At 39.6% G+C, this 24414-nt stretch overlaps 2 protein-coding genes and 1 long non-coding RNA gene across 9 annotated transcripts in view; 1 reads left to right on the plus strand and 2 right to left on the minus strand.

The window, feature by feature from the left end:
* TMEM44 (transmembrane protein 44) overlaps nucleotides 1-815 on the minus strand; it is a 33323-nt gene extending 32508 nt beyond the window's left edge. For 2 of the 5 annotated variants that reach the window (XM_036218701.1, XM_036218700.1), the window contains exon 1: nucleotides 301-810. In XM_036218701.1, the coding sequence (XP_036074594.1) occupies nucleotides 301-461 (161 nt within the window). In that variant the 5' untranslated portion in view covers nucleotides 462-810. Of the gene's footprint in view, nucleotides 1-300 lie in introns of all 5 variants that reach the window. The other 3 variants (XM_016133980.2, XM_036218699.1, XM_016133979.2) reach the window with 3 other exon arrangements.
* On the plus strand, nucleotides 1-11881 carry LOC118601581. Of its 2 annotated transcripts, XR_004950337.1 has the most exons (3): nucleotides 268-389; nucleotides 847-1155; nucleotides 11357-11881. It is a non-coding gene; the product is annotated as an uncharacterized LOC118601581 (long non-coding RNA). The 2 variants fall into 2 exon arrangements; XR_004950336.1 differs by lacking the exon at nucleotides 847-1155 and having other exon boundaries at nucleotides 1-389.
* The window catches only part of LSG1 (large 60S subunit nuclear export GTPase 1), a 27114-nt gene continuing 10821 nt past the window's right edge, over nucleotides 8122-24414 (minus strand). Inside the window, exons 7-14 of one of the 2 annotated variants that reach the window (XM_016133978.2) lie at nucleotides 23531-23707; nucleotides 19768-20181; nucleotides 17340-17441; nucleotides 17047-17190; nucleotides 15369-15492; nucleotides 12939-13018; nucleotides 11298-11471; nucleotides 8122-8625 (exon numbers count right to left, since the gene is read on the minus strand). In XM_016133978.2, the coding sequence (XP_015989464.2) occupies nucleotides 8446-8625; nucleotides 11298-11471; nucleotides 12939-13018; nucleotides 15369-15492; nucleotides 17047-17190; nucleotides 17340-17441; nucleotides 19768-20181; nucleotides 23531-23707 (1395 nt within the window). In that variant the 3' untranslated portion in view covers nucleotides 8122-8445. The remainder of the gene's footprint in view (nucleotides 8626-11297; nucleotides 11472-12938; nucleotides 13019-15368; nucleotides 15493-17046; nucleotides 17191-17339; nucleotides 17442-19767; nucleotides 20182-23530; nucleotides 23708-24414) is intronic. The other variant, XM_036218698.1, reaches the window with a different exon arrangement.

Below are 24414 nucleotides of genomic sequence, written 5' to 3' on the forward strand. Positions count from 1 at the left end.
AACCCAGGACCTGCGGTTTCAGTCCGGGGCCCTGTGCACTGCACCACCCAGCCTCCTGCTGGCCCACAGCCCAGCCTCCCTGTGTGTGGAATCCGGAAAAAAGTATCCGACTTCAGTCTATAGAGAAACGTTAGTTTCAATCCTGGAACTCTGCTGCCTTCTGCAGCCTCCCTTTCTGCTCTCTTCCTTCTAGGTTTCCAAGAGGGAGTTAGCTGGGACGACGGGCGGGGAGGAGCGCCCCGTTACCCGCGCGGCCGACCCTTCCCAACCCCGGCGCCGCTAGGTCGCGGTCCCCATTACAGCGTGTGGGCGGCGATCCAGCAGGAGGAGGCGCAGATCCACAGGCCGAAGGAGATGCAGACGCGGTGGCGGGCGAAGCAGCGGTCCAGGTAGCCCCAGTCCCACAGCGCGGGCGCGGGATCGGGGGTGGGCGCGGGATCCGGGGTGGGCGCCTCCTCCATGGCAGGCAGGCTCGGCTCTGCGGGCCAATGCCGGAGCCTCGCGCGCGGCTAGGGACCCCGGCGCAGCCTGCCCGGGCCGCAGAAGCCGCGGGCGCCACCGCCCCGCGCCCCCTTCTCTGGGTTCAGCTCCGCCGCCGCGGCCCCGCCGAACGCCCCGATCGCAGGCGGGAGATGGGCGCGCCCAGCTCTGCGCTCCTCGGCGCTGGCGGTGGCGGCCAAGACTCGAGGCTTAAGTTTCCGGGACCTCGCGGCTCCCCACCCGGTGCGCTATTGTCGGGGGTCGGCGGGCGGGAGGCCGCCCCCCAGCGGCGGGAGCCTGGAGCAGCCTCTGCACAAAGGCTGCGCCCTCGCCCCACTGACGGCGGCAGCCGCGCCTTTCCCGCAGACCGCTTCGTCGTCCTCCAGCCCCCAAACCCGGCGGCCGGAGTGGAATGCAGTGACTTGTCGGGTCACCGTAAGGCGCTCGGTCCGTTCATTAATTCACCACATTTTCTGAGCCGAACAATGCGTACTTCGCGCCTGGCGAAGCGCTTGGGTGCCGAGGATCCCGAGGTGAGTGGGAACCCACTCAGTCACCCACAGTCACCCAAACGGGGCTCTGGAAGTCATCCTACACCGCGACCCCAGCAGCCGTAAAGCCCGGTATCTTTGCAGTCTGCACCTTCCCATCTGGCCACATTGGCACACAATCCAGGTACACAGGGCTGTTTTTCGTGAAAACAAACGATTATAATTTTAAATTTCCTTGTTGATTTTAATAATTTTTCTTAAAAGATGAACATGACTGTCGTTCCATTTTTTTTTCATTTTAAAAATGCCTTTATTGAGATCTCATTCATATACCATAAAATTCAGTGGTTTTTAGTATATCCACAGAGTTGTGTAACCACCAATATTACCTAACTTTAGACTGTTTTCCTCACCTGCTAAATAAAACAGTACTCATGAGCAGTTAACTGTCCATTCCCTGTCAAAGTTCCCAAACCTGGGCAATTACAAATCTACCTCTGTCTTTATGGATTTATGTATGCTGAACATTCCTTATAAATGGAATCATCCAATAGGTGGCCTTTTTGTGACTGACTTCTTTCACTTAGCTAAGTGTTAAAGGTTCATCCATGTTGTAGCATGCATCAGCATTGTATGGCTATACCACATTTAATTTATCCATTCACCAGTTGAAGGACATTTGAGTTGTTTTCACTCTTTGGCTAGTATGAATAATGCTGCTGTGAACATTTGTGTACATGTTTTGTGTAGACGTAGATTCTCAATTCTCTTGGGCATATACCTAGGAGAGGAATAGCTGGATCCCACGGTAACTGTTTAAGGTTTTGAGGAATTGCCATTTTCCCAAAATGGCTATACTATTTTACTGGCTCATTCATTTTAAAAGTTTTGACCACTCAGGAGAAATAAAAACACTACATGTCAGGCACTATGCTAGGAGGTTGGGACAAATGGTTGAGGAAAACAGGCAAGCTCCCTACCTTCATGGAGCTAAGAGTCCAGTAGAGGAGAGAGATATCAAACAAGCAATTGAGCAAATAAAGGTAAATTTAAAATGGTATTAAATAAAAGAGGAAAAATTAAAATAATAAAATGATTAAGTGGCATAAAATGAATGCCAACTAAGACAAGATTAAAGGGTTAAAGTGAAAGGAAAAAATATATAACCCAATTCTCATAGTCTATAAACAATAAATACCCACAATCTGAAATCCTTGCCTTCTGGTTCCTTGAGGGGTCTGGTGTTGTATGTCCTACAAATGGTTATTGCTGCCTTGATCTCCTGTGGATGCTCACCTGTGAGTGCCTAGATCCTGGGTCACATTGTCTACCTACTGCACCCCCCCCCCCCAAGATAAGCTATTCTACTATCTCATAAAGTGAGGACACACCTCACCCAGTCTTTTGTCACCTTCTCACCAGCCTCTAAGTCAGGGCTACCTTATTCTGTTAGTTTTGTTGTGACTTGAAGGTACCACTATTTAATTTGATTCAGTATTTATTACAGTTTCCTTCTCTCTCTCAGACTCAGCATAAACCCTTTAGGACTGGGCCTAATTTAAAAATTGCTTTAATCCACCACCTACCCCGGACCAGGTTTATATACCTCAAGAGTTTTTTCTTAGAATCGCAGTTAGTTCTCCACCTCTGCTGTGATCCCTTTGAGAATCTGAAGAAAACCTCATCCCTGAAAAATAGGAACATGTGCATACATCCACACAGTGTTTCATATACTCTTAAGGAATTTGTGGAACCCCTAAAAATCAACTATGGGTTCCATCGAGGAAGAGACCAGAATAAAGACCCCTCATTTAAGGGTTTAAGTCCTATGGGTTCCCTGCCTTAGCAATTGGGTGCAGTCCATACATATCCTTATCAAAATCACTTTGGCTGCCTGTGAGAAAGCTGACTTGCTAAATCCAATCTCTGGGCATGTGACCTTGCAATGTGCATGGATTTGTTTCCTGTGGCTGCTGTAACAGATTACCACAAATTTAGTAGCTTAAAATGGCAAAACTTTAGTCCCTCACATTTCTGGAGGCCAGAAGACTGAAATCAGTTTCACTAGACCAAAGTCAAGGTGTTGGCAGGTCCGCGTCTCTCGGGAGGCCCAAGGAAGAACCTACTTCTTGTCTTGTGGCTGATCACTGATCAGTCTCTGCCACTTGCCTCCATGATCACATTGCCTTCTCCTCTTCTTTGTGTCAAATCTCCTGCAGTCTCTTGTAAAGACACATGTGATCGCATTCATGTCCTAGTCAGATAATCCACAATAATCTTCATTTCAGGATCCTTAACTTAATCACATCTGCAAAGACCCTTTTTCCATATGATAACTGTTATAGGTTCCAAGGATTAGGACCCGATATCTTTGGGGGCCATTGTTCAGCCTACAATACTGCGTTTTTACAAGCTTCCTGGGAGATTCCTATGAGAAACACTGGGTTATGGAGATGGCTGTCCATGGGGTGGAGAAGTTGGGGAGAGCTGCTACAGGAGCAATGTGGGCTTTGGAGCCTGCAAATCTTGGACTGGAATTTGTACTCTGCCTCCTGGCAGCTGTGACTTGAGGCAAAGCCATGACTCACTCTGCACTTGAATATTTTATCTATAAACTGAGGATTGTAGTACCTACCTTAGAGTTACTTTGATCATTAGAACCCCTACAGTTATTGCATCTGGCACATGTTGGCTATGGAAATTACTACTGTTATTGTCTTTACAAGAAAGAGCCTTAGATCCACTAAAAGATGTTCAAAAAAATGTAAAGAATGGTGGGAGACAGAGATCTCAGTTCTTGCTTCTCTTCTCTTTTCTACCAGATGCCAAAAATATCTGGTCTTTGGGCTTTAAATGGTATCCCTGTATCTGTGCCTCCCAAATGAATATCTCTAGGTCAGAGCCCCCATATTTTAGACTCACATACGCAGCTGCCTACTCGACATCTCCTCTTGAACGTCTGATTGAACACATCTAAAACTAAACTGGCAATTTTTCCCTCCCAAACTACTCCACCTGCAGCCTTCCCTCATGGGCCGATTGGCTGTCCTGGTCCTACAGCAGGCACAAGCCCCTGTGCCGGCACTCCTCCTGTTAGGGCAACTTTCTCCAAGTGTGATGAATGTTTTCTTTCTGCCAGGCTGTGAGCATCTTCAGCCAGGATTTAGTTCATACCTGTATCTCCAGCTCCTAGCTCAGATCCTGGCACATAATAAGAAAATATTTATTGAATGAGTAAGTTGATTTTTAAACAGTCCATAAAATGTGATGTGTACTGTAGTAGGAACATGATTACAATGCTTTGGCAACGACTGACATTGTGTGTGTGGGTGTTTTGGGGAAGGCTTTCAAGAAACACATGAGCTGGGCTTTGAAGAATAAGTTTGCTTTTGGCAGCGAGGCCATAGAACCAGTCCTGAACAGGCCCTCCTGGAGGTGGGAAGAGCATGGCCTGTGGACACTGGCAAATAGCGGAGGTACTATGAGGGTAAATCAAGTGAGAGGCAGTCTGCAGCCTGGTCATGAGGGAATCAGGACTTTGCCCTATGGGGAACATTTAGGATTATGTATTGTAGCCAACTTCCTCCCTGCCATTGGGACCCCTCCCAAATGCTCCCAGTACCTTCCATAGGGTCAATCCTCAGGAAATGAATCAATTCATTTACCAGACTCTCCTGAGGCCTGGCAGACATCCCACCCAGAAGCTAATGTTTTTTGGCCAAGGTCCTGAGTTTGCCAAAAAGAAAAACAAGAGGATCATAACACATGTCTTCCTTCCACGGCTCTTAGGCATTTCCTGTTGGCAGAGGCACTACACCCACAGGCATTATCCTACAGAAGGGCCGGCTGCGGCAACCTGCAGGAGCAGGCAGTCAGTCACAACCATGAATCCCAGCCACCTGTGGAGAGAGAGGCCAGCAGCCAGCAGCTCTCTTCTGAGGACACACTGTCCCCTGAAACATTACAATGTTCTTGTAAAAGTCATTATTTAGAGGAAGGGCTCATGGCTACTAATAAAACATTAACATTAAAAAAAAATTCACATTAGTTTGATTTATCTGCCATAAACATAGAGAAATCAATTCTAAGAGAATGCATTTTGCTATAATGGCATTTCCAAATCTTGATCAGTCCCTTGTAGATATGTTGGAGTGTCAGGATTGAAGCAGGTAGGACTATTGGGGTCCTGGATTCTATTTAAAACTCTGTCATCAACATACACCATGATATTGTGAAGGTTACTTTTCCCCCTTCAAGTTATTAATAACATCTGATTGCTGAAAGTCACTTCATGATGCTCAGACGGCAGGCAAGGGCTAATGGAACTAACAGATGTTGAAACGGTACATCAAGAAAAGCCCTACATTTTAAAATTAATGTTGCCTAATAGCAAGGCAACTCACCTTTTAAAGAGCCAACTAAATAGGATGCAGTACTTGAATATTTGCATTGAAAAATTGAGAAGAAATGTACATTCTCATAGCATCTCGCCAAGCTCTCATATGCCGGTATGGGAGCTGGATAACCCCACTTCCCAAGAGCCAGCGAAGGCAGAGTGAAGACAGAGCTGCCGTCTGTTATCGTAACTATTTGTTTCTAGTCTCCCAGTACAATTCTGTCTGCTCTTCTGAATGGCTCTGAGCCCTTATGGTACCTGTCTTCTCTTATGACCCTTTGCTCAATTTTGATTTTGAAAAAATTTTAAACTACAGAAAAGGTGGAATTGAAATTCACCAATTAAACATGACAGACAACAAACAGTGGAAATTATTAAGAGTGGAAATTTTGAATGAATTTCCTCACTTCTCCACAAAGACTAAAGGGAAAGGGCTGTGAAAACAAGGTGGCATTAAGTAGATTTGGCCTGCTGCTAAATTTTCCACTTTACCCACCAAGAAAAAACATATGTTGCTATTGGCTTCTTGACAAAAACCTCAACTTTCTTCTAATTTCCTGAAAAGTAAACAGAGGATGGACATATAGCAGGTTATACTTTTAAAGGGTGGCATATTCCTTGTAATAAAATACTGGGAAAAATTTCAAAACAATAGTGATAACGATGATGATTGCAGTTCGTAAGTCTGGAGTACTAACCTCTACAAGGGAGGGAACACTTTTTAAAAAATTGCAAAAGATGCTTAACAAGACATTCTCTGGGCAGAAGCAAAGGTGAAAATAGAAACTCCCCTTTCAGGGTGTCCTAGTTTGGGTTTCTCAGACACTAAGGAAAGAACTTAGGTCAGCTACTTTATTTAGAAGGCAATTCCATGAAGCAGAAGTGAGGAAGTGGAGAAAGTGAGACAGGGAAGGGAGGAAAGCAACGAAGGGTGAGTTAATGAAATGATTTTAGCTGTGGGCAAGTCGGGCTCAGTTCCACTTATGATCTAGTGAGGAACGTGTAGAATGTATGCAATGACAGGGAAGCTGGGGTACTTACTATCTCCCATTTCTTACTTGTTGGGGGATGCTCTGGGGTTGTTAAATACCTAGCCCTTGTAGACTGCCCTATGTGCAGGCTAAGCAAGCTTCTGCGGTGCAGAAAAGCAGAAAATAGAGGGCCTGCAGTGGAAAACTGTCACTTCTCACAGGAACTGCACGGGGGCTTCAGGTGAACTCAAAGTAGACTAAGGGATATGGGAGGGGAGGCATCTACACAGACATCCCTTACAAGAATACTTGCTAGAAAATTAGGTCAGATACTCTTCACAATTGTTTCACATACATGAATGTAAAATATCAAAGGTATACATCCCAAAATAAGCCCTCACATTTGTTTGAGTTTTGACAAGTGTGCCAAAAACAATTAAATGGGAAGACTAGTTTTTTCAACAAAATGCTGGGGATACTGGATATCTGTGAGCCGAAGAATGAAGTTGGTCCATCCCCTACCTCATACCATATTCAAAAATTAACTCAGAATGGACCAGAGACCTAAATATAAGACCTACAACTATAAAATTGACTCTTAGAAGAAAATATAGGGATAAAACTTAATCTTGGATGTGGCAATAGTTCCTTAAATATAACATCAAAAGCAAAAGCCATCAAATTAAAAACATAAATTTGGACTTCATCATTAAAAATATACATCAATGGACATTATCAAGAAAATGAAAAGGCAACCCATTGGATGGCAGACAATATTTGAAAATTATATATCTGATAAGGGACTTGTATCTAGAATGTATGAAGAACTTTTGTGACTTAATAATAAAGACACATAACCCAATTAAAAATTGGTCAAAGGATCTGAGTAGACATGTCTCCAAAAAGATATGCAAGTGGCCAATAAGCACATGCAGACGCTCAACGTTAGTCATCAAGGGAATGCGAATCAAAAACATGATGCATTACCACTTCCTACCCACTAGGATGGCTAACAAGTGTTGACAAGAATGTGGAGAAATTAGAACCCTTTAACACTGTTGGTGAAAAATGGAAAATGGTGCAGTCACTTTGGAAAACAGTCCAGCAACTACTCAAAAGTTTAAACATATAGCAGTTTCGATGACCCAGCAATTCAACTTCTGGATATACATCCAAGAGGAGGAAAAACCTACGTCCACACAAAAACTTGTACACAAATGTTCATAGCAGCATTATTCATAATAGCCCCAATGTGGAAACCCAAATGTTTATTAAACCAAGAGTCCCCAACCTTTTCAGCACCAAAGACTGGTGCTCCTATGAGAATCTAATGCCTGATGATCTGAGGTGGAGCTGAGGCGGTGATGCTAGCGCTGGGGAGCGGCTATAAATACAGATGAAGCTTTGCTGGCTGGCCCACTGCTTGCCCCCTGCTGTGCGGTCTGGTTCCTAACAGGCCATGGACCAGTACTGGTCCAAGACCCTGGGATTGGGGACTCCTGCTGTAGGCAACTGTAATGCACTGCACTACATTACAATGGCTATGATGTCCCTAGGGTCACTAGGCAAAGGGAATTTTTCACCTCCGTTATAATCTTTTGGGACCACTGTTGTATATGCGGTCCATCCTTGATCAAAATGTGGCACATGACTGTATAATAGAGCCATGTTTCATTCTCAAAGTGTCTTGGTTTGGATGATAAATAATATTGCAAATTAAACCTGTTTCTAAGAATGTGGAATGTCCAAATGGCAGTGTATCTACATAAACCAATAAAACATGTTAGTGGCAACTTAATTTTAATCTTTTCAAAAAATTCCCAGCTTACAAATTAGTGTGTATTTGTGTGTATGTTTACACAAACAAATATACATCATTCATTCCCTCGTCTTAAATTCGGCCTTCTATAGGAGGTTTCTGGGGCTCCAAGATGACTTCATTAGCCAGAGTGGGTGGTCCAAAGAGTCCCTCAGTCTTGATATTGACTATTGGGTATGGCTGTGTGCCAAAAAGAGCAGGGTGCATTCTATAGCACCACAGGCAAGGAACAGCTTTTGTTCCCTGCCATATGTACAATGCAGATGCCATTTCTGTTGCAGTCCAAGTTCATGTATCCAGGTGCTTGTAGAGTCTACGACTTTTCTCTTTTTTATTTCTGTTGCCATGTTTTTTCCAGGGCTTCCCAGCCCTGCTCTCCGAGCTCACCGTAGCTGCAGTCACCAGGCCACTCCCAGGCTTGTAGCCCATCACAGCCTGGACTCCTTTGGTCAAAGCTCTCACATTTTCCTAGTGAATAAGAGAAAATACTATTTGAGATATCAGCAGTCTCCCTTTAGGGGATATCACAGTATTATTTATGGAGAACTCCAAGATAGTGGACTTCCGCCTATTTCACTGTCCTCTTTTCTCCCCATTATTTAAATGGTAAGTTTTCAGCATTCTGTCTTCAGTTCGTTCTTTTCTTCAACTCTGCTTAGTCCCATAGCTTCGAATACCATCTTTAACTAGAATCATTATACTAGCTACTTTCTGGAAATCTCTATCTTGATATCAAAATTCAACCCACCTCAATCTAAATTTAATTAGAAACTGACTCTCCATTCTTTATTTCGGTGAGTAGTATAAGAATCTCCTCAGCTGCCAAGACAGCACACTGTCTTCCTCATTTTTCAGATACAGTAAGCTACTAAGTTCTGCTGATCCCAGTCTCTAGAAAGTTGTTCCTCTACACCCTCCCCTCACCTATCTATCCCCCATTGCTCTACCCAAGGCACTCATTAGCTTTCACTGGACCACTAGAGCACTCCTCTAACCTAGTATCCATATTTCTACAAGAGTTCCCTAATCATGTATCTCTCTATTCTTGTCTTCACAAGTCTCTGATAGTTCCCTGTAGCCTGGGGAATCAAGGTCAGGTTCCCTTACATGGCACATAAGACTGCCTACAACAGGGACTCTAATGATAAACCCCACACTCCCATATCTTTATGCCTTTGTTCATGCTACTCTTTCTGCCTAGAAATCTGGCCCTCACCACTTCTTCCAACTGGCACATTTTTATTTGTCAAAGTCCAGCTTAAATAGCACTTTCTCTCCAGCTTTTACTCACCCACTCTGCTCCCAGCCCCAAGATGAACTGCTTCCCAGTCTATATTCACAATGTACTTGACTTATACCTCCATTCTAGACCTAACATCTCATGTTATTTTTTAACTCGTCTGTCTCTCCTTTGCTAAAATGTGCTTTCCCTGAAAGCAGTAATTGTGTCTTACTCATTTTCACATTCCAGGTTCTGGTGTAATAGCTGGCACATAGTAAGTACTCAAAAAAAGTTTTTGTACACCTGTGATTTCATTTAAGTAAAACAAAAAATAACTAAACGAATTTTAAGTTTACTTTCGAAAATATTTAATCCAATATGACTTGTAAGTAAGTATAAAGCAAAATCTCATGATCTTCATAAAATAGTAAAATATTACTCTTAGAGACTAAAGCTTGGATACATAATGTAAGCATTTAGCTTTCTTGTACATGAACTTTAGGAACTTTGTAAATATTTAAAACTTCAACTTACATGTCCTATATGGCAGTAGTAGGCCCAAGAAAGAACCTATCGTCTTTCTGCATATTGGTAAATTTTCTTTTAAATATTGGAAGACCTGGAAATAATTCAAACTAGGAGCCACGATAATCTTAAGTTCTAGCCCGGCTTTGCCATTTAAAGCAAGTATCATTAGATAAGTCACTTAGCCTCCTTTAGCCTCAATGTCCTCAGGGGTAAAATGGGAATAATAATATCTGGTCGGCATGCTTTGCCAGGAACTCTGCGTAAGGCACACAAGTAAGGCACCATATAAATATAGAAAAAATTCATTCTCTGAATACGCCTGACCCCCGCACCCTTTTTTTTGGTTATAGTAGTCACAAAAGCATTTAAAAAATACATTAGATGCAATTATGTGATTTAACCATTCTGCACAAAAATTTGTTCTTTAAAATGCTATATACAAATCATATCTGTAATACGTCAGATAGGTACCAGACTTATCAGGGTGATCACTTTGTAAGTTGTACATACAACTCATCACTATGTCATACACCTGAAACTAATATAATGTTGTATGTCGACTGTTACTTAAAAATTTAAAAAAAAATTTTTTTAACTTGTACCCATGATGGAAACAACTAAAATTATTAAATGTGTTGGCTCAGAGAAAAGTCAATCCACTAAGTGGAAGAAATTATTTGTAAATCATAAAAATGATAAAGGCTCATATCCAGAATATATAAAGAACTCTTATAACTCAGCAACAGACAATTCACTATATACAAATGCATCAATGAGTACATGAAAAGATCTTCAACATCACTAGTCATTAGGGAAATACAAATACAAATCAAAGGTACCACTTTGCACATACTAGGATGGCTAAAATAAAAAAGACAGAAAATAAGTATTGTCAAGGATGTGGAGAAATAGAACCCGCCCACATGCCAGTGGGAATGTAAAATGGTGCAGCCACTTTGCAAAGTTAAACATGGAATTACCATATGACCCAGCAATTCCCCTCCTATAAATATGTTCACACAAAAACTTACACAGAAATGTTCAAAGTAGCATTATTCATAACGGACAAAAAGGGAAAACAACCCAAATAGTCATCAATTGATAAACGAAATGTGGTCTATCCATTCGATGAAATTATTTGGCAATAAAAAAGGAATAAAGTACTGATATACTGATAAACCTTGTCATTATGCCAAGGTAAATAAGCCAGCCACAAAAGGCCGCATGGTATAGGAGTCCATTTATACAAAATATCCAGAATAGCCAACTCTATAAAGTAAATTAGTGGCTGGCAGAGACTGGGGGAGAAGGGAATGGGAAGTGACTGCTAATGGGTATGGAGTTTCTTGTTGGAGTGATAACTGTGTTGGATGAGAAATTTAAAACTTACTTGATGGAAAAAAGTTTTGTCAACTACATTTTCAATCTGTTTTGCTTTTTTATTTCCAGCTGGCTGTATTTTTATTTCACCACCATTCCGCTTGTTCTCCAGTAGTCGCTGGTGTTGATACTGGAAGATCATGGGATCTCTTCCAGGAGGAGGATGACAATACAGAAGCTTACCCTACAAAGACAATATGAATGATAACAGCGCATAGTAAGAGTCATCAGACAGCTCAGGGAATGCAGTTAGCATTAATTAATGTAATGGCTAGGTGGAGAGCCAGAGGAGAAAAAGAGCAATTAGGGAGATCATTGTATATACTATATAAATGTCTAAGCAACTGTATACTTGAATCTAATAAAAATAAAATAAATGTCATCTGTGTTAACCCAAGAGAAAGAAAAAGTCCTCAGACAAGGAATCTCCAACCAGGTACACTGATGGAGCTTTCTGCTTTTTGATTAAGATGTGTTTTAGTCAACTGCAACTGAAGAGTCCCAACGAGTAAACTGATGATGATCCTTAATGTTATAGAGGCCTCGCTATTCCCATAGCCCCCACAGACTAGAATAAAATCTTTCTTCTCCATACTCCTTTTTACCTCGTTTCCATTTCTACTTTAGTAGTATTCTTTAGCATACTTGCATGACTACATTTGATATTTTCCAAAGCAAAAACCAGGACATGATTGGACAGCCTGAGTGTTGACTAATGGAAATACTGGACTAGTTGCAGTTGTTCACTGGGTGCAGATTTTCCTCCTTCTACCAAACACTCTAAAACCTGTGACTGTTTATAATTCATCTTTCCATCCTCCAGTTTTATAAAATGGAAAGAATTTATCCATAACTAATATTCTGTTAGCTACTTTCTTCCTGAATTGAAGGCAATAGAATATGGCTGTCTACTTTTATTTCTATGCTCCAAGAACCCTGATGTGGTAATAAGAAGAGGAGGGAATAAAGCCAAATCCCCAAACCAGTTATTACTAGGGCCCTGTAATGCTTATCTGTGGAAAGAATTAAGCTTACTACATAAAAATTATTGGGAGCTAATTATGTGCTAGGTGCTGAGCTTAGTGATGTGTGTGTATATCTCTACACACATACATTGTTCTCATTTATTTTCCATAATTCCATGAGATAGATACTATTACTTCCTATTTTATTGATGAGGACAACCCAAACTCTCATTTGTAATATGAGAACAATAACCTCACAGAATTGTCATGTATTTTTAATGAGATAATATATGTAAACATTCAGAACTATTCCTAGTAGGGTTAACTTTGAATAAATGTTAGCTATTATTACTATTGTTACTAGGTAAGTGTAGGGAGAAAGACATAAAGTAGCTAAATTACATGGAAAATTGTGCTATAGGAGATAGAAAAACCAGAAACATAAATTTATCACTTTCACTGACAACAGGCATTCAGAGATCTTTATCTCTTTCATAGTATGTTGTTAGTCACTTTGATTTATATGATGCTAGCTCTTCCCTGGATCAAGAACATAACTGAATATAACTCCAGTAATAACATAATCTCGATGAAAAAATATCTCCTTTATAACTCAATAGGCCACCATTTTCTAAAAACACTGTGGAGACCTTATTCCAGAGCAACAAGAAGCAGGGTTCACTTACATTGACATAATCCTTCAGGATGTAGCGTGCAGATCGAGGTTGGTCTGGCTGCCCATGTGCCGTCATGAATCCTCGCATATCTGTGAGGAGAAATTAATTTTGCAAAACTTAAGTAATAAGACAGAATATCACAACAAAAACAACTGAGATGATAGAAGTTTAGTCCTTTCCCTTACCACACTACCTATGCATCCTTATTCTTTCTCTTTAAAAAAAAATCAATTATCATTGTAGAAAATATTTTGGTTAGCATTTATAAAAACATTTGATAATCCAAGAGAACAGACCAAATTTGTTGTATTTGATATCCTAGCACCACATTGTGACAGACACATATAACTTCTCTCTACTTCATTTATTTCTTCTATCTCTTAATTTTAAACATTTATTCGAGGAGGCTACTTGTAGAATGCTATGTTGTCAATATTATTAGCAAAACAAGAAGGGATAGAACAAATTTTCTTAATATATATCTCCACGCTTTTTCCAGTTTCTCAAACATACAGCAAAGATCCATTTAATAGTAACTGAATTAGAAGAAAGTAGCAGAGCACAGTGGCTAAGAACACAGGCTTTGGTAGACAGACTGGGTTCAATGTGGCTTTCTCACCTACTAGTGGTGTGTTGGCTCTTTCAACTTAAAATAAAATAGAACCTAGTTCACACCATGCACAAAAATACATTAAGGCAGATCAAAAATCTAAAGGTTTAAAAAAAATAAAAGATATCACAGGAAAAATTTTATCTTTTCAGCATAGGGCTTAGTAAAACACCAACCCCAATCAAGCCAAAAAGGGGGGAAAAATAGTCTATTAAAATCATTAACTTATATAGGGCTAAAGAAGCCATAAACATTGGGGAAAACATTGGTGGCGCGTGTAACAAAGAACTACAAATCAAGATGAAAACAATGTATTGGAAAAGGTGATCTCCAGAAGGAATATAAATGGCTAACAAACATATGGAGAGATGCTCAGTATCACTAGTAAAGAAATACAAATTAAATTGAAAATTATTTAGCAACATCTTTTAAAATTAACTGTTAGAAACTATTCTTTATGGACCTGTAGATGGTGATTTTTAGAAACTGTACACACGTGGTCATCTGTTTTTACAAATTGGCCTTTTCCTTACTCTGATTTTTATCAGACAGAATTAGATGAAAAATCTTAAAAGACTCGTATTACTTCCAGTTTCATCTGGAAGTCCAATAAAGTGGAAGGATTGGTAGAAAGTTCACCTCTCCCCATCTTTCAGGTCAGTGTACTCTCATCTAGATTGTACCAATGACCAGACATCACGATGCGCAGGTCATTTCACGCTTTGACTTCAGATTACTTGTCTTAAAGGGGATGAGAGGTGGGGTGATCTTTAAGGTCTCTTCTAGTTTACTGGTTTTGTGACTATACCAGCCTTACCACAAGTGCTTAGTAATTATCCTCTTTAAAGTCTCTCAACTAAGGTAAGTTCAAGGTCTGATTTAAGTGTGGTTCATATTAAATCACCTTTCTTTGCCAGTAAATACTCAAATAAACTGAACTCCTTCCCAGCTGGTGACAATTCATTTTAAGGCAAGTCCTACATGCACAGAAATGTTTCTAACATTGTTTTTCTTTAGGTTGACACAGGTTCCCCCAGACCACCTTTAAACTTTGTACTTAAGGTAAATAAATCACAATCAACTGGAGAAATAATAGGCTAAAATAACTCCCATTTGGAATTGGGGTAAAACATGGAGGTGGGAGAGCTGTGGACTCATTTTAGTGCCAAACAAAGCTTACAAGGGACTGATGGAAGGGGAAGAAGGACAGCTATGTCCCTACCCTAATCAAGCTCTGATCTCAACCACGCTCTGCTGTGTCACAGTCTCTGAGGGCTTTCCTTTCCCATGCTCCCCTTGTAACTCCTATCCTGCTCTGAGAAGTATGCTCATTTTCTTCCCACCGTTCCTTTTCTTCCCTGTTTGGGAGAAGACTCCACAAAAAGCCAACACGGCCTCGGATCATAACGCCTGTGTCTACACCTGGGTACCATCAAAGTGGTGAGTGTCTTAAGGGTTTTTTCTTTAGAAGTCTGTGAGAGCTGATGCCAGGCCCTGGGCTCCCCATGGGAGCTTTAAACACTGCCCACATCTAGGCCTCCTAAATGTATTTTTGGTATGAACTATGGTATGAACTAGGTTCTAATAAACAGCACTCAAGAAGCACTCAACTCTCCCTCCTTTACTGTTGGACCTTGAAACCACCACCAAATCAGCTACCTGGAGGCCACTTTCTCGGCAAGGCCAACAGAGGAAACAAAAACAACCCTAAAATGATGACATGACAAATGCTAAGGAATAATTCCGAATTTGTATCTTCATAAAGGAATATTTCTCTCATTAATTATACTGTGGTTTTTGTTCATGTTTTATAATAAATCACAACTTACCGCCATAAGCTGTCAGCAGTTCTTCTGATGTTGGAGGTCGATGGGGATCTTCATCCTCTCTAGGCTTTATGATATTAATGCCATAGGTGGCTTCTAAAACATGTCTTGGTATATTCTGGCAAATGTAAGCTTGTCAAGGAATCCATTCACTTGAACTGATCCCTTCCTCCCCGTGGCATCTGAAACATGCTTCTAAGAACATGGTACTTCAACATTTCTATGGCAAAACCTATTTATTGCTCCAAAAGAGAAAAACAGTTACTCATCGATTTAAAAAGACTTTTTTCTTTTAAATAAAGGCTTATGCACCAATGATCACTTCCAAATAAATCCTTTCAAAATTACTGTTAAAATACTATCTGTGAAATAAATATATCTAAAGAAAACACATTTTTACCTAAATAAACTATCAGTTTGTGAGATGATCCTAATTCAGACACAAAGCACAAAGAGTCTGTTTCTGATCCTGACAACCATGCAAGAGGAGGTTATTTTCCCTCCCTTGTCAGATTACCCATAGATTTCTTCTAAGCCATTACAAAATTCTACCTGGTACCAGTTATTCATGTACACGTCCCATATCCACGACAGACTGAATCCCAAAAGGGCAGGGATCCATATCTGATTCATGCTTGTATCCTCCACAGAACCCAACCAAATCTGGCTCACAATAATGTTCTGAGGTTCATCCCGGTTGCTCTAGGTAGATATAGTGCATTCTTTGTAACAACCGTATTCTATTGTACCATATTTTACTTATACTAATAAACGAATTCGTATGCATTATTCCTTATAGACAGAGACAACAAATTAGGGTAAATAAAAAGCTGTGGTTTTAAGTGTAGCCATTAAGGATCTTTTTAAGAACCGTGCAGGGCCTGAGACTTTACGCTAATAAGCTAACAAATTTGTGTGCCAATTTCATGGAGTCTCTTATCTTTTGCCAGCATCCATGAAACGGTTAACAGACTAACTTGTTAGCTTGTAAGTAGGGTTAAATCTTAGACCCAGAGTTCTTAACAGACCTATTTTTGAGTATATTTTTCATGCCAGATACCACCCTAGTTGTTTCACATAAGTTGATTCATTATGTTGCTGAGAGGCAGCAAAGTTCCTAATCTGTACTTAATTAATTAGCTATGAGATCTCAGGCAAATTACTTAACTTCCATGTGCCTCAGTTTCCTCAAGTTTGAGGAAACAGGAAAAATTGCAGTATTCACCTCATTGGTTTGAGAATTAAATGAGATATTACTTGGCAAGGCTTTAGCAATGTGCACAGCAAGCATTCAATAACTGTTAGCCATAATGATTAAATTCTCAGAGTCGACTTTGCGGTAACTATTATCGGCCTCCTTTTATAGAAAAGGAAAGTCTCTGAAAGGTTAAGCACATTGTCCAAGGTCACTCAAGTAGTCAGATGGTAGTGGCAGGATTCAAACAGGTTGCAACTGGGGGCTGAGACTGGGCTCTTCCACTTATACCAGGCTACTCCACTACAATGAGAACCTGAGGTTCAAATCTGAAGTCTTGATGTTCTCTCACTGTATAAAACTGGGCAGATCACTAGTCAGGATTTTAGATTTTCCATTCTCAAATATCAGCCTTGAATATATCAAATGAAAGACAATGTCCAAAACAAAATTGAAGCCCCAATCTTTGCAGAGCAGAAAGGATATTAGTGATATAGGTGGGACATGATCTCTCATCTGGTCAATTGGGAGGATTCCATTGCAAGTCATCTCGGCCTTGGTGGAGACAAAAGATGGCATCACCAGGCCAGGGCAGTCACATAAGCAGAGGCCAGGTTCCACAAAGAGAGTCTGAAAAACAATAAGAGGTCTATACTGGGCATACAGCAGAAGAAGGGAGAAAAAAGCAGAACATGAATGACAAAGAACTTCAGGAAATGCCCAGAACGAGGAACTGGCTGAGAAGGAAATACAGAGGCTGATGCTGTAGAAATAAATACCTGAAAATGCTTTGTGTGACCAGGTGTGGCAGACACAGATACTTTCTTGTTGCCCATGATAGTGTTGATTGTCGAACTTTTACCAACATTTGGGTAGCCCACCTACAAGAGACTCAAAAATTACTAAACAGTCAAACAATACATCTATCAAAGACCCAAAGATATTATATAAATAGTGGCAACACTAGCAATAAGCATCTGGTTGCTGCAGAAGATGTGAAATAGATGTTGTTTGTTGTCACTTTTCCCCCCTCTCTGGTGTCGGTATATTTACTGAGACTTGTCTCCAGTGTTGAATGGTCAAGCTAAGTACATTCTATTTTTACAGGTATTGCTGTAACAGCAGATGCTACCTTAAAACTCACTGCCTTGTTTCTAGCTCTCCCCACCAGAAGTCTCGGGTCTCAGAAGGCTGCCCGAGTGATGGTTAGTGAAGGTTCCAGGAGTGCAGCAGCCAGCAATAGATGTGGCTCCAGTGGCAGCAGCAAACTTCAGCATAGCTCATTGACCAGTATTCCTAGATATGACACTGACATCAGCTGGGTTTTCAATGGAAAAATGGCATGAGCGACCACCAGAAGCTTCTCTCAGGTTCTCTTCAAATTTATGATGTAGATGCTGTTGCTTTTCCTTTTGTAGATGTACTGTTCCATTTGGAAGTCAAGGTTGGTGCCACCTAGGTAGGCTCCTGTTGCAAGGAATTTGAGGCATCCTCCTCCTTCACTTGCAGGACATCAAGGGCTCTGGACATTGTGACAGTTTTTCCTTGAAGTTATATGGGAACCTAGAAAAATGCATATGGCCCTTCTCTGGGTAGTGCAGAAAAGTTTCACTATTCCAGTCTTAACTCTCACCACTCTTTAAACTTCAGCTGCACTGCGTCACTTGCCATTCCATGAACACACTTTTCCATTTCCAGGGCTTTGCTTAGACATTTCCCTTTTTCCTCTCTGGCACTCCCCTCCACTATCACTTGTCAAAATCTCTCTTAAAGATTTTGGGTAACTGCTTATTAATTTTATTATTCTCCTAATGTTCTGTGTTTATATACTGATTACATGACATATTATTATATGTTTAAATGTTATTGGTTGGGGGCCAAGGGGACTTTTGTGCTGAGTGACATAGGTTCCCTGATTAGATGCTCCTATAGGCTACTGAACTTCCCTATCTCTAACTCTCATCACACTTGTAATTACAAGATCTTTGAGGGTGGAACTGTGTCTGTGTTGTCTACTGATACACTGCTAAGGCCCAGCAGGATGCCTGGCATATGACAGGTAATCAATAAATGTCTATAAAATGAGTAAATTAACCTATTCTTAGGATTTCTAGAATACGAAACTCAGAAGTGAAAGAGGCTGCTTAGCATTTCCATAAATGTGAGAAAAAAAATTCACATGTAGGGAAGTTAGGCTTTTTAGTGCAGGTAGATAATGAATTTTTAGCAAAAACAGAAATGAAGGCTTAAAGCTTGAGAATAATTAAGTAACTTTCTCAAGGTTCACAGCAAGCAAGTTAGTCTCACTGCAGCAAATAAATTACACTCACTGCAGCCCATTGCAGCCCACTGCAGCACTGGGAATTATACCTACGTCTGCCTCGCTCCAGAGAAAACTCTCAGTGCATTAAAAAATGTCATAAGTAAGCTTTTCTTTTCAGAGAGGGAGAAGGGCGACCAAAAATATTTAAGATTAGCTATACCTGGCAGGTAACTTAGGAGCTGGAAAACTTGAAACATTCCACTATTTGCTTTCCTTCACTGTTTTTGTTCTCCTGGATAGAATATCTTTAAAATAATTACCTTCTTTAACATTTCACATTTCCTTAGCTAAAGATGTAGCTATCTGAAACAATGCTATATCCCTTGGGGTTTGGACACTTTTCATAGCCACCCTGGAATTAGGGTATATGCAGTTAGGTATGTGATCTCTTTCCCTTATTGGTGGTGTTTAACACAGCTAAAGCATTTGTCATATTTTCCTGGCCCCAAGATGCTGGAATTCTCCCTAATATGTTTCTGGAACATTTACGGTATAAGTTGGCAAGGATCACAGGATACCAAAGCCTATCTTATCTAAAACTAAGAACACTGGACTAGAAGTCTAAAGACAATCTTAAAAGCACCCTCATTCTATTATCTCTTGGTAAGTCACATGACAAGTAGGGCTCAACTGGAGGGAGACTGGAGAAGATAATATGAACAGGGGTATAACCAATATAAACCTTGAAAAAGTTCATTCTTTTGAGTTGGGATTTGCCTGTCACACTGCCTACTCCCATGATGCCAATGGGCAATAAGAGGAGATTAATGTTCCCCATGATGCCAGAAACCTGACTGGTCTCTGGGGTTCCAGTGCAGCTACCAAAGGATGGGGAATAAAGACTGTCATATATGGTAATAATTTTATGACACATTTCATCTTACCAGTCCAACAGTAAGGTGCTGATCTTTCACTTTCTTCCCAGTGTGCAGCTGCTTAAAGATTTCTAGTAATTCTTGCTTTGATACCAGGTGACTAAAATTGTGTGTCTGCCTCTTCTGCGGTGTTTTTCTGCCCTGAGCCTCAGAATCCACTGTACGGCTTTCCTTCCAATCCTGGCCACAGGCCTCTTCGTCAGAATTGCTGTCCTCTTCTGAACATGTCTGCCAATCTTCTTCCTCCTCTTCCTGACAGTCCTCATACTCACTGTCATCTTCATCACTACTGACAACGTCACAGAATGAGAGAGAATCCCTGTCTGGAAGTTCAGTCTTGCTGTGTGGAATTTCACCCTCATCACAACTGGAGTTTTCAAAGTCAGTTGTGTTGGCTTCTTCGGTATCTCTGTTTAGTTGTTCCTGATGAAATAACAGAAACCACAAAAGTTCAGAAGTGCCTTTTTCACTCTAGTGAAAATACTCCTACTTGGTTATCTAAGACGAAGCAGAGGGCAAGAAAAGTTATGGAGGAGACAATGTAAGCCTTTCAGTGCGAGGACACAACCGAACTATCAACAGTGGTGCCTTCGGGAGAGGGGAGGAGCAGTTGACGTTCACTTTATACATTTCTGTATTATTTGAACTTCTGTACAAATAATATATATTTCTTTTGTAATTAAAAAATCTTTAAAGTAAGGGTTTAGAAAAGCCTGCATCGAAAACCACTTCTCATTTACAATAAAACATTTAACATTCTCCTCTCTGTACAAAACAAGAAGGGCATGATCTGTCATTTGAACTTCATTTTACATTACATTTTTAAAGACAGTGGTTTGCATGTTTGAGAAAACTGCTGTTCTTTAATAATTGCCTTTAATAAATCAAAGCACTGTAGAGACAGATCCCTGGATTGTAAAATGCAGGAGCCACTAAAATCAACTCCAGTATATGGAAATTATTCGCCAATTAAAAATTTCCTTTGGAGAAAGATAAAAATCATGTACTATTCATGTGTTAATTCTTCTGAATTCCTGTTAATAAAAAAGGAGAAAGAAGGCAATTTACAGTATTACTAAATTGTACTAACAAAGATGAACTGGTTTGTATCTAGAAGTGACGTAAATCTTATATCATTTCCAAATAACCTAGTGTTAGAATGAGCAGCCATCACAGAAGGGGACATGATGAACTCAGTTAAACAGGTATGCCAAATTTTAGGAAAGAGATATAAACAAAATATCAGGGAAAACAGGTATAACTCTAAATAATGTTTGGCAGCTCAAAAAGAAACATGGAATTGGAAAGAATTTCCATGATAAATAAGCAATAAATGTAAAGAAGTAACTCTGCTTTTCTGAATCATTTTAAAATATGAAAGAGGTAGAAAATAATGTGAACTGAACATGAATGTATATTAGAAAAACTAAAGCTAGAAGCAATTTAAGTTCAGGAAAGATGGTAAAGATAACAAACGAACTTTGTGGTAGTTACATTAAAAATAAAAAAGAATGTCAATCTTTTGGGGAACACAGTGTAATTTAACAGATGACCAAGAACAAACCAAGGATCTCAACTAAAAAAATGTTATAAAAAAATGTTAAGAAGGGAAAGAAACCAACTGGAGTGGAAGAAAAAACTTCACATAGGTGAGAAAACTAAGTATCGATTATTTTTAATAAGTTCATGTTCAATATTCACATGACATTGCACATCTGATTACAATGGTAGTTGGCATTTTGTCTTGGGAAATCATGAAAAACAGATTTCTGAGGACTTGGGAGAAATAAATGGTGCCTAACTTTTAAAAAGGAAGAAAGAATATCTTTCATAAATCACACACTATTACATAAAATCTGATATGTAATCAATTCTACAAGTTAGCTGGTGAGCCCTAAAAAGAAGCCAGTCAGCAATAGGAGGCAACAACGGTTCCGTAAGAACAGATTATGCCAACAAATTCCATTTCCCTTTGGAATCTACTACTTGGTTAATAGTCAGGGAACACTACAGATATAGAAACTAATCCTTTTTCCAATCTGATAGGGTTACTGGATTGGTACATAAGGGCTAAGCAATATAGTGATAAATGAAACCAGCCTGCCTGAGGACAATAAGCACTAATATTTACTATTGAGAAGATTAGATGACTAAAATAAAATGCTTAGGATAGTGGTGCCTGGCAGAGAATAAATTTTCTATGGGTTAATTTTATTAACAGAAAAACTGTGATTATTACATCCTTGCAAACACATCTGCATTCATCACGTTAAAATGCTCGGTATTGAGTGCTTAGTGAGTCCATAAAAGATTACAGAGTGCTATTCTTGGTCCTAATCTATTCAGTAATGTTTTCAATGACTGGAAATAATATATAGAAGGATAAATACACAAAATCTGCAGATAATTCAAAGCTAGGAGTAGAGGAAAGCAATTGCACATGCAAAATAAATTCTACCTTGGCCCCAACTCACTAATGTAATATTTAAAAGAAATAGTAATATCCTACGTCAAGGAAAAAAACAAAATGAAAAACCTTTTCCACATGTAAAGATGGGATGAGAGTTGCTTAATATGTCTCTTAAATATTTGAGACATTGGTTGTTCACAGGTTCAATGAGCCCAGAGCATAATACAGCTCCTTCGAATAACAAAAACTCTGAATTACTGGGAGTGTCATAATCACAAGAAATAACAGTTCCTCTGTATATGCCCTGGGCAAACCACACTTGGAATAATGTATTCAGTTAGGTGTCACCAATTTTGAGTGTTGTCCTGACACAGGCAGACAGGCACTCAGGACCATGGGTGGCCCAGAAATGATGTCTATGAGGAACAGGAAAGCAGAAAATCTAGTCTGCACAAGAGAGAACTAAGGAAACAAAGGGAGAGTCCTTAGATAAAAAGTTAGGGAATGACTTAGCTTCACTGAAGAACTTTCTAAATTTAGAGATAAAAAGAATGAGCTGCCTGGTCTGTTGTTTAAGGTAGTCACAGAGAAATTATATGACTGTTTGCCAGGCAGGTGGAGGAAAGAAACCTTCAACAGGGTTAGAGAGCTCACTAACTTGTGAGCTCAGCAAAGGGTAGGTGTTGTATTCACAGCACCCAGTTTAGCACATTAAATAGTCAATAGATGGTTGGTAAATAGAGACAAGAGAACAGGAAAGGAGGAAAACAGGAAAAAAGAAATTACTTTCAGTCTCTTCCAGCTCCAAGATGCTATTAATAATTTCTTTCATAGTTAGTTATTAATAATTTTTATTAAAAAATAAACTCCAAATTGTTTCTGTAAAATTTGGGTTAAAAGATATAGAAAATGACATGGTATACCTTAATTTAGGATTACTTCATTTTTTTGCTTTCAAAACAGAGTCAAAAAAGATTCTAATCAGTCCTGAGAAGTTACTACATCCTTCAGTTTTATATATTTCACTTCTTTTTGTTCTGACTTCTCTTAAAAGCAATTACAAGGTCATTATAAAACTTCCTATACAACTTCAAACCTATCATTTAAAAATATTAAAAATTATAACTAATATCAGTGTGTAACATAGAGCTGTGTGGATGGCAGATTATTTGACAACCAACAAAAATAACCTTGTGACTCATTTATCTGTAGGTCATCCTCCTATCACAGCACTTAGGGAAAAACGAAACAAACAGAACCCTCCGAATCCCCATACATTTCCAATAAAGAAAGCAACACACACTAATCAGAAACCAAGATCCTCTTCCCTGAAACCCAACCTGAAAAAGTCCCCCAGGTTACCTTGGAGTCACCAATCAGTGGAATGGCTTCAGCCAAAGCTGACCAGAAAATAACCTTCACATTTTCTTTTTCAAAGTATGTGGCCCAGGCACTCCGCTGCTCAGCAGTCAACAAGTCTGCCTTATTTATCAGAATAACATTTTCCTTATTGTCATCTATTTCTTTCACATAACATTCCTAGGCAAGACAAAGATATTTAGGAAGGTCTCTTCAAACAAGTAAAAGTTAGGCTTATTATACTGAAGACCCCCAGGTATGACTAAAAGTTTTTACTGCACTTCGTTCTAAATCATTCCTAATTTAAAGATTTTTTAATCATGATACATTCTACTGATCCTCAAAAAGCTTTGAAAGGAAGTTAGGTCACATATAAAAATATGTAGCATTAAGAAACTGGAAGGGGTAAAAAGAAATGCTTTCTTGCCCTTTCGAAGTATAACAGGGTCTTTTTTCTTTAAATAATGTAGTCCCCTCTTTAATGATGCTGAATTGTTTCTTTATAACAAAGTTAAAGTACTGCATAACTACTAGATTTGTCAATCAGCATGGTCTATAATAGCCAACAATAACCTAAACTTTTAATGTAAAAATCATTTTTGAAGACTAAAAGAAAACCAAGACTCAATAATAAAAATTAATTTCCAAGTTTGGCTCTTTATATTAGGATATACACCAGAAAAAAAATTGACTTCATAGGATTTTCACCATTAAGATTTATATTATTCACCAGTAGATTTAAAAATCATCTGTTTTATTACTGTTAGGGTCCTTAGTAGGATTACTTCATGTGCATACAGTGTTTTATTAACTCAAAGCCCCTACTACTTTATTTCACATGATCCTCACACTTTAACTATTACCCCCCGTGATGCTTTACAAACTTA

Source organism: Rousettus aegyptiacus, unplaced genomic scaffold (assembly GCF_014176215.1).
Source record: "Rousettus aegyptiacus isolate mRouAeg1 unplaced genomic scaffold, mRouAeg1.p scaffold_m13_p_4, whole genome shotgun sequence".
Lineage (NCBI taxonomy): Eukaryota > Metazoa > Chordata > Mammalia > Chiroptera > Pteropodidae > Rousettus > Rousettus aegyptiacus.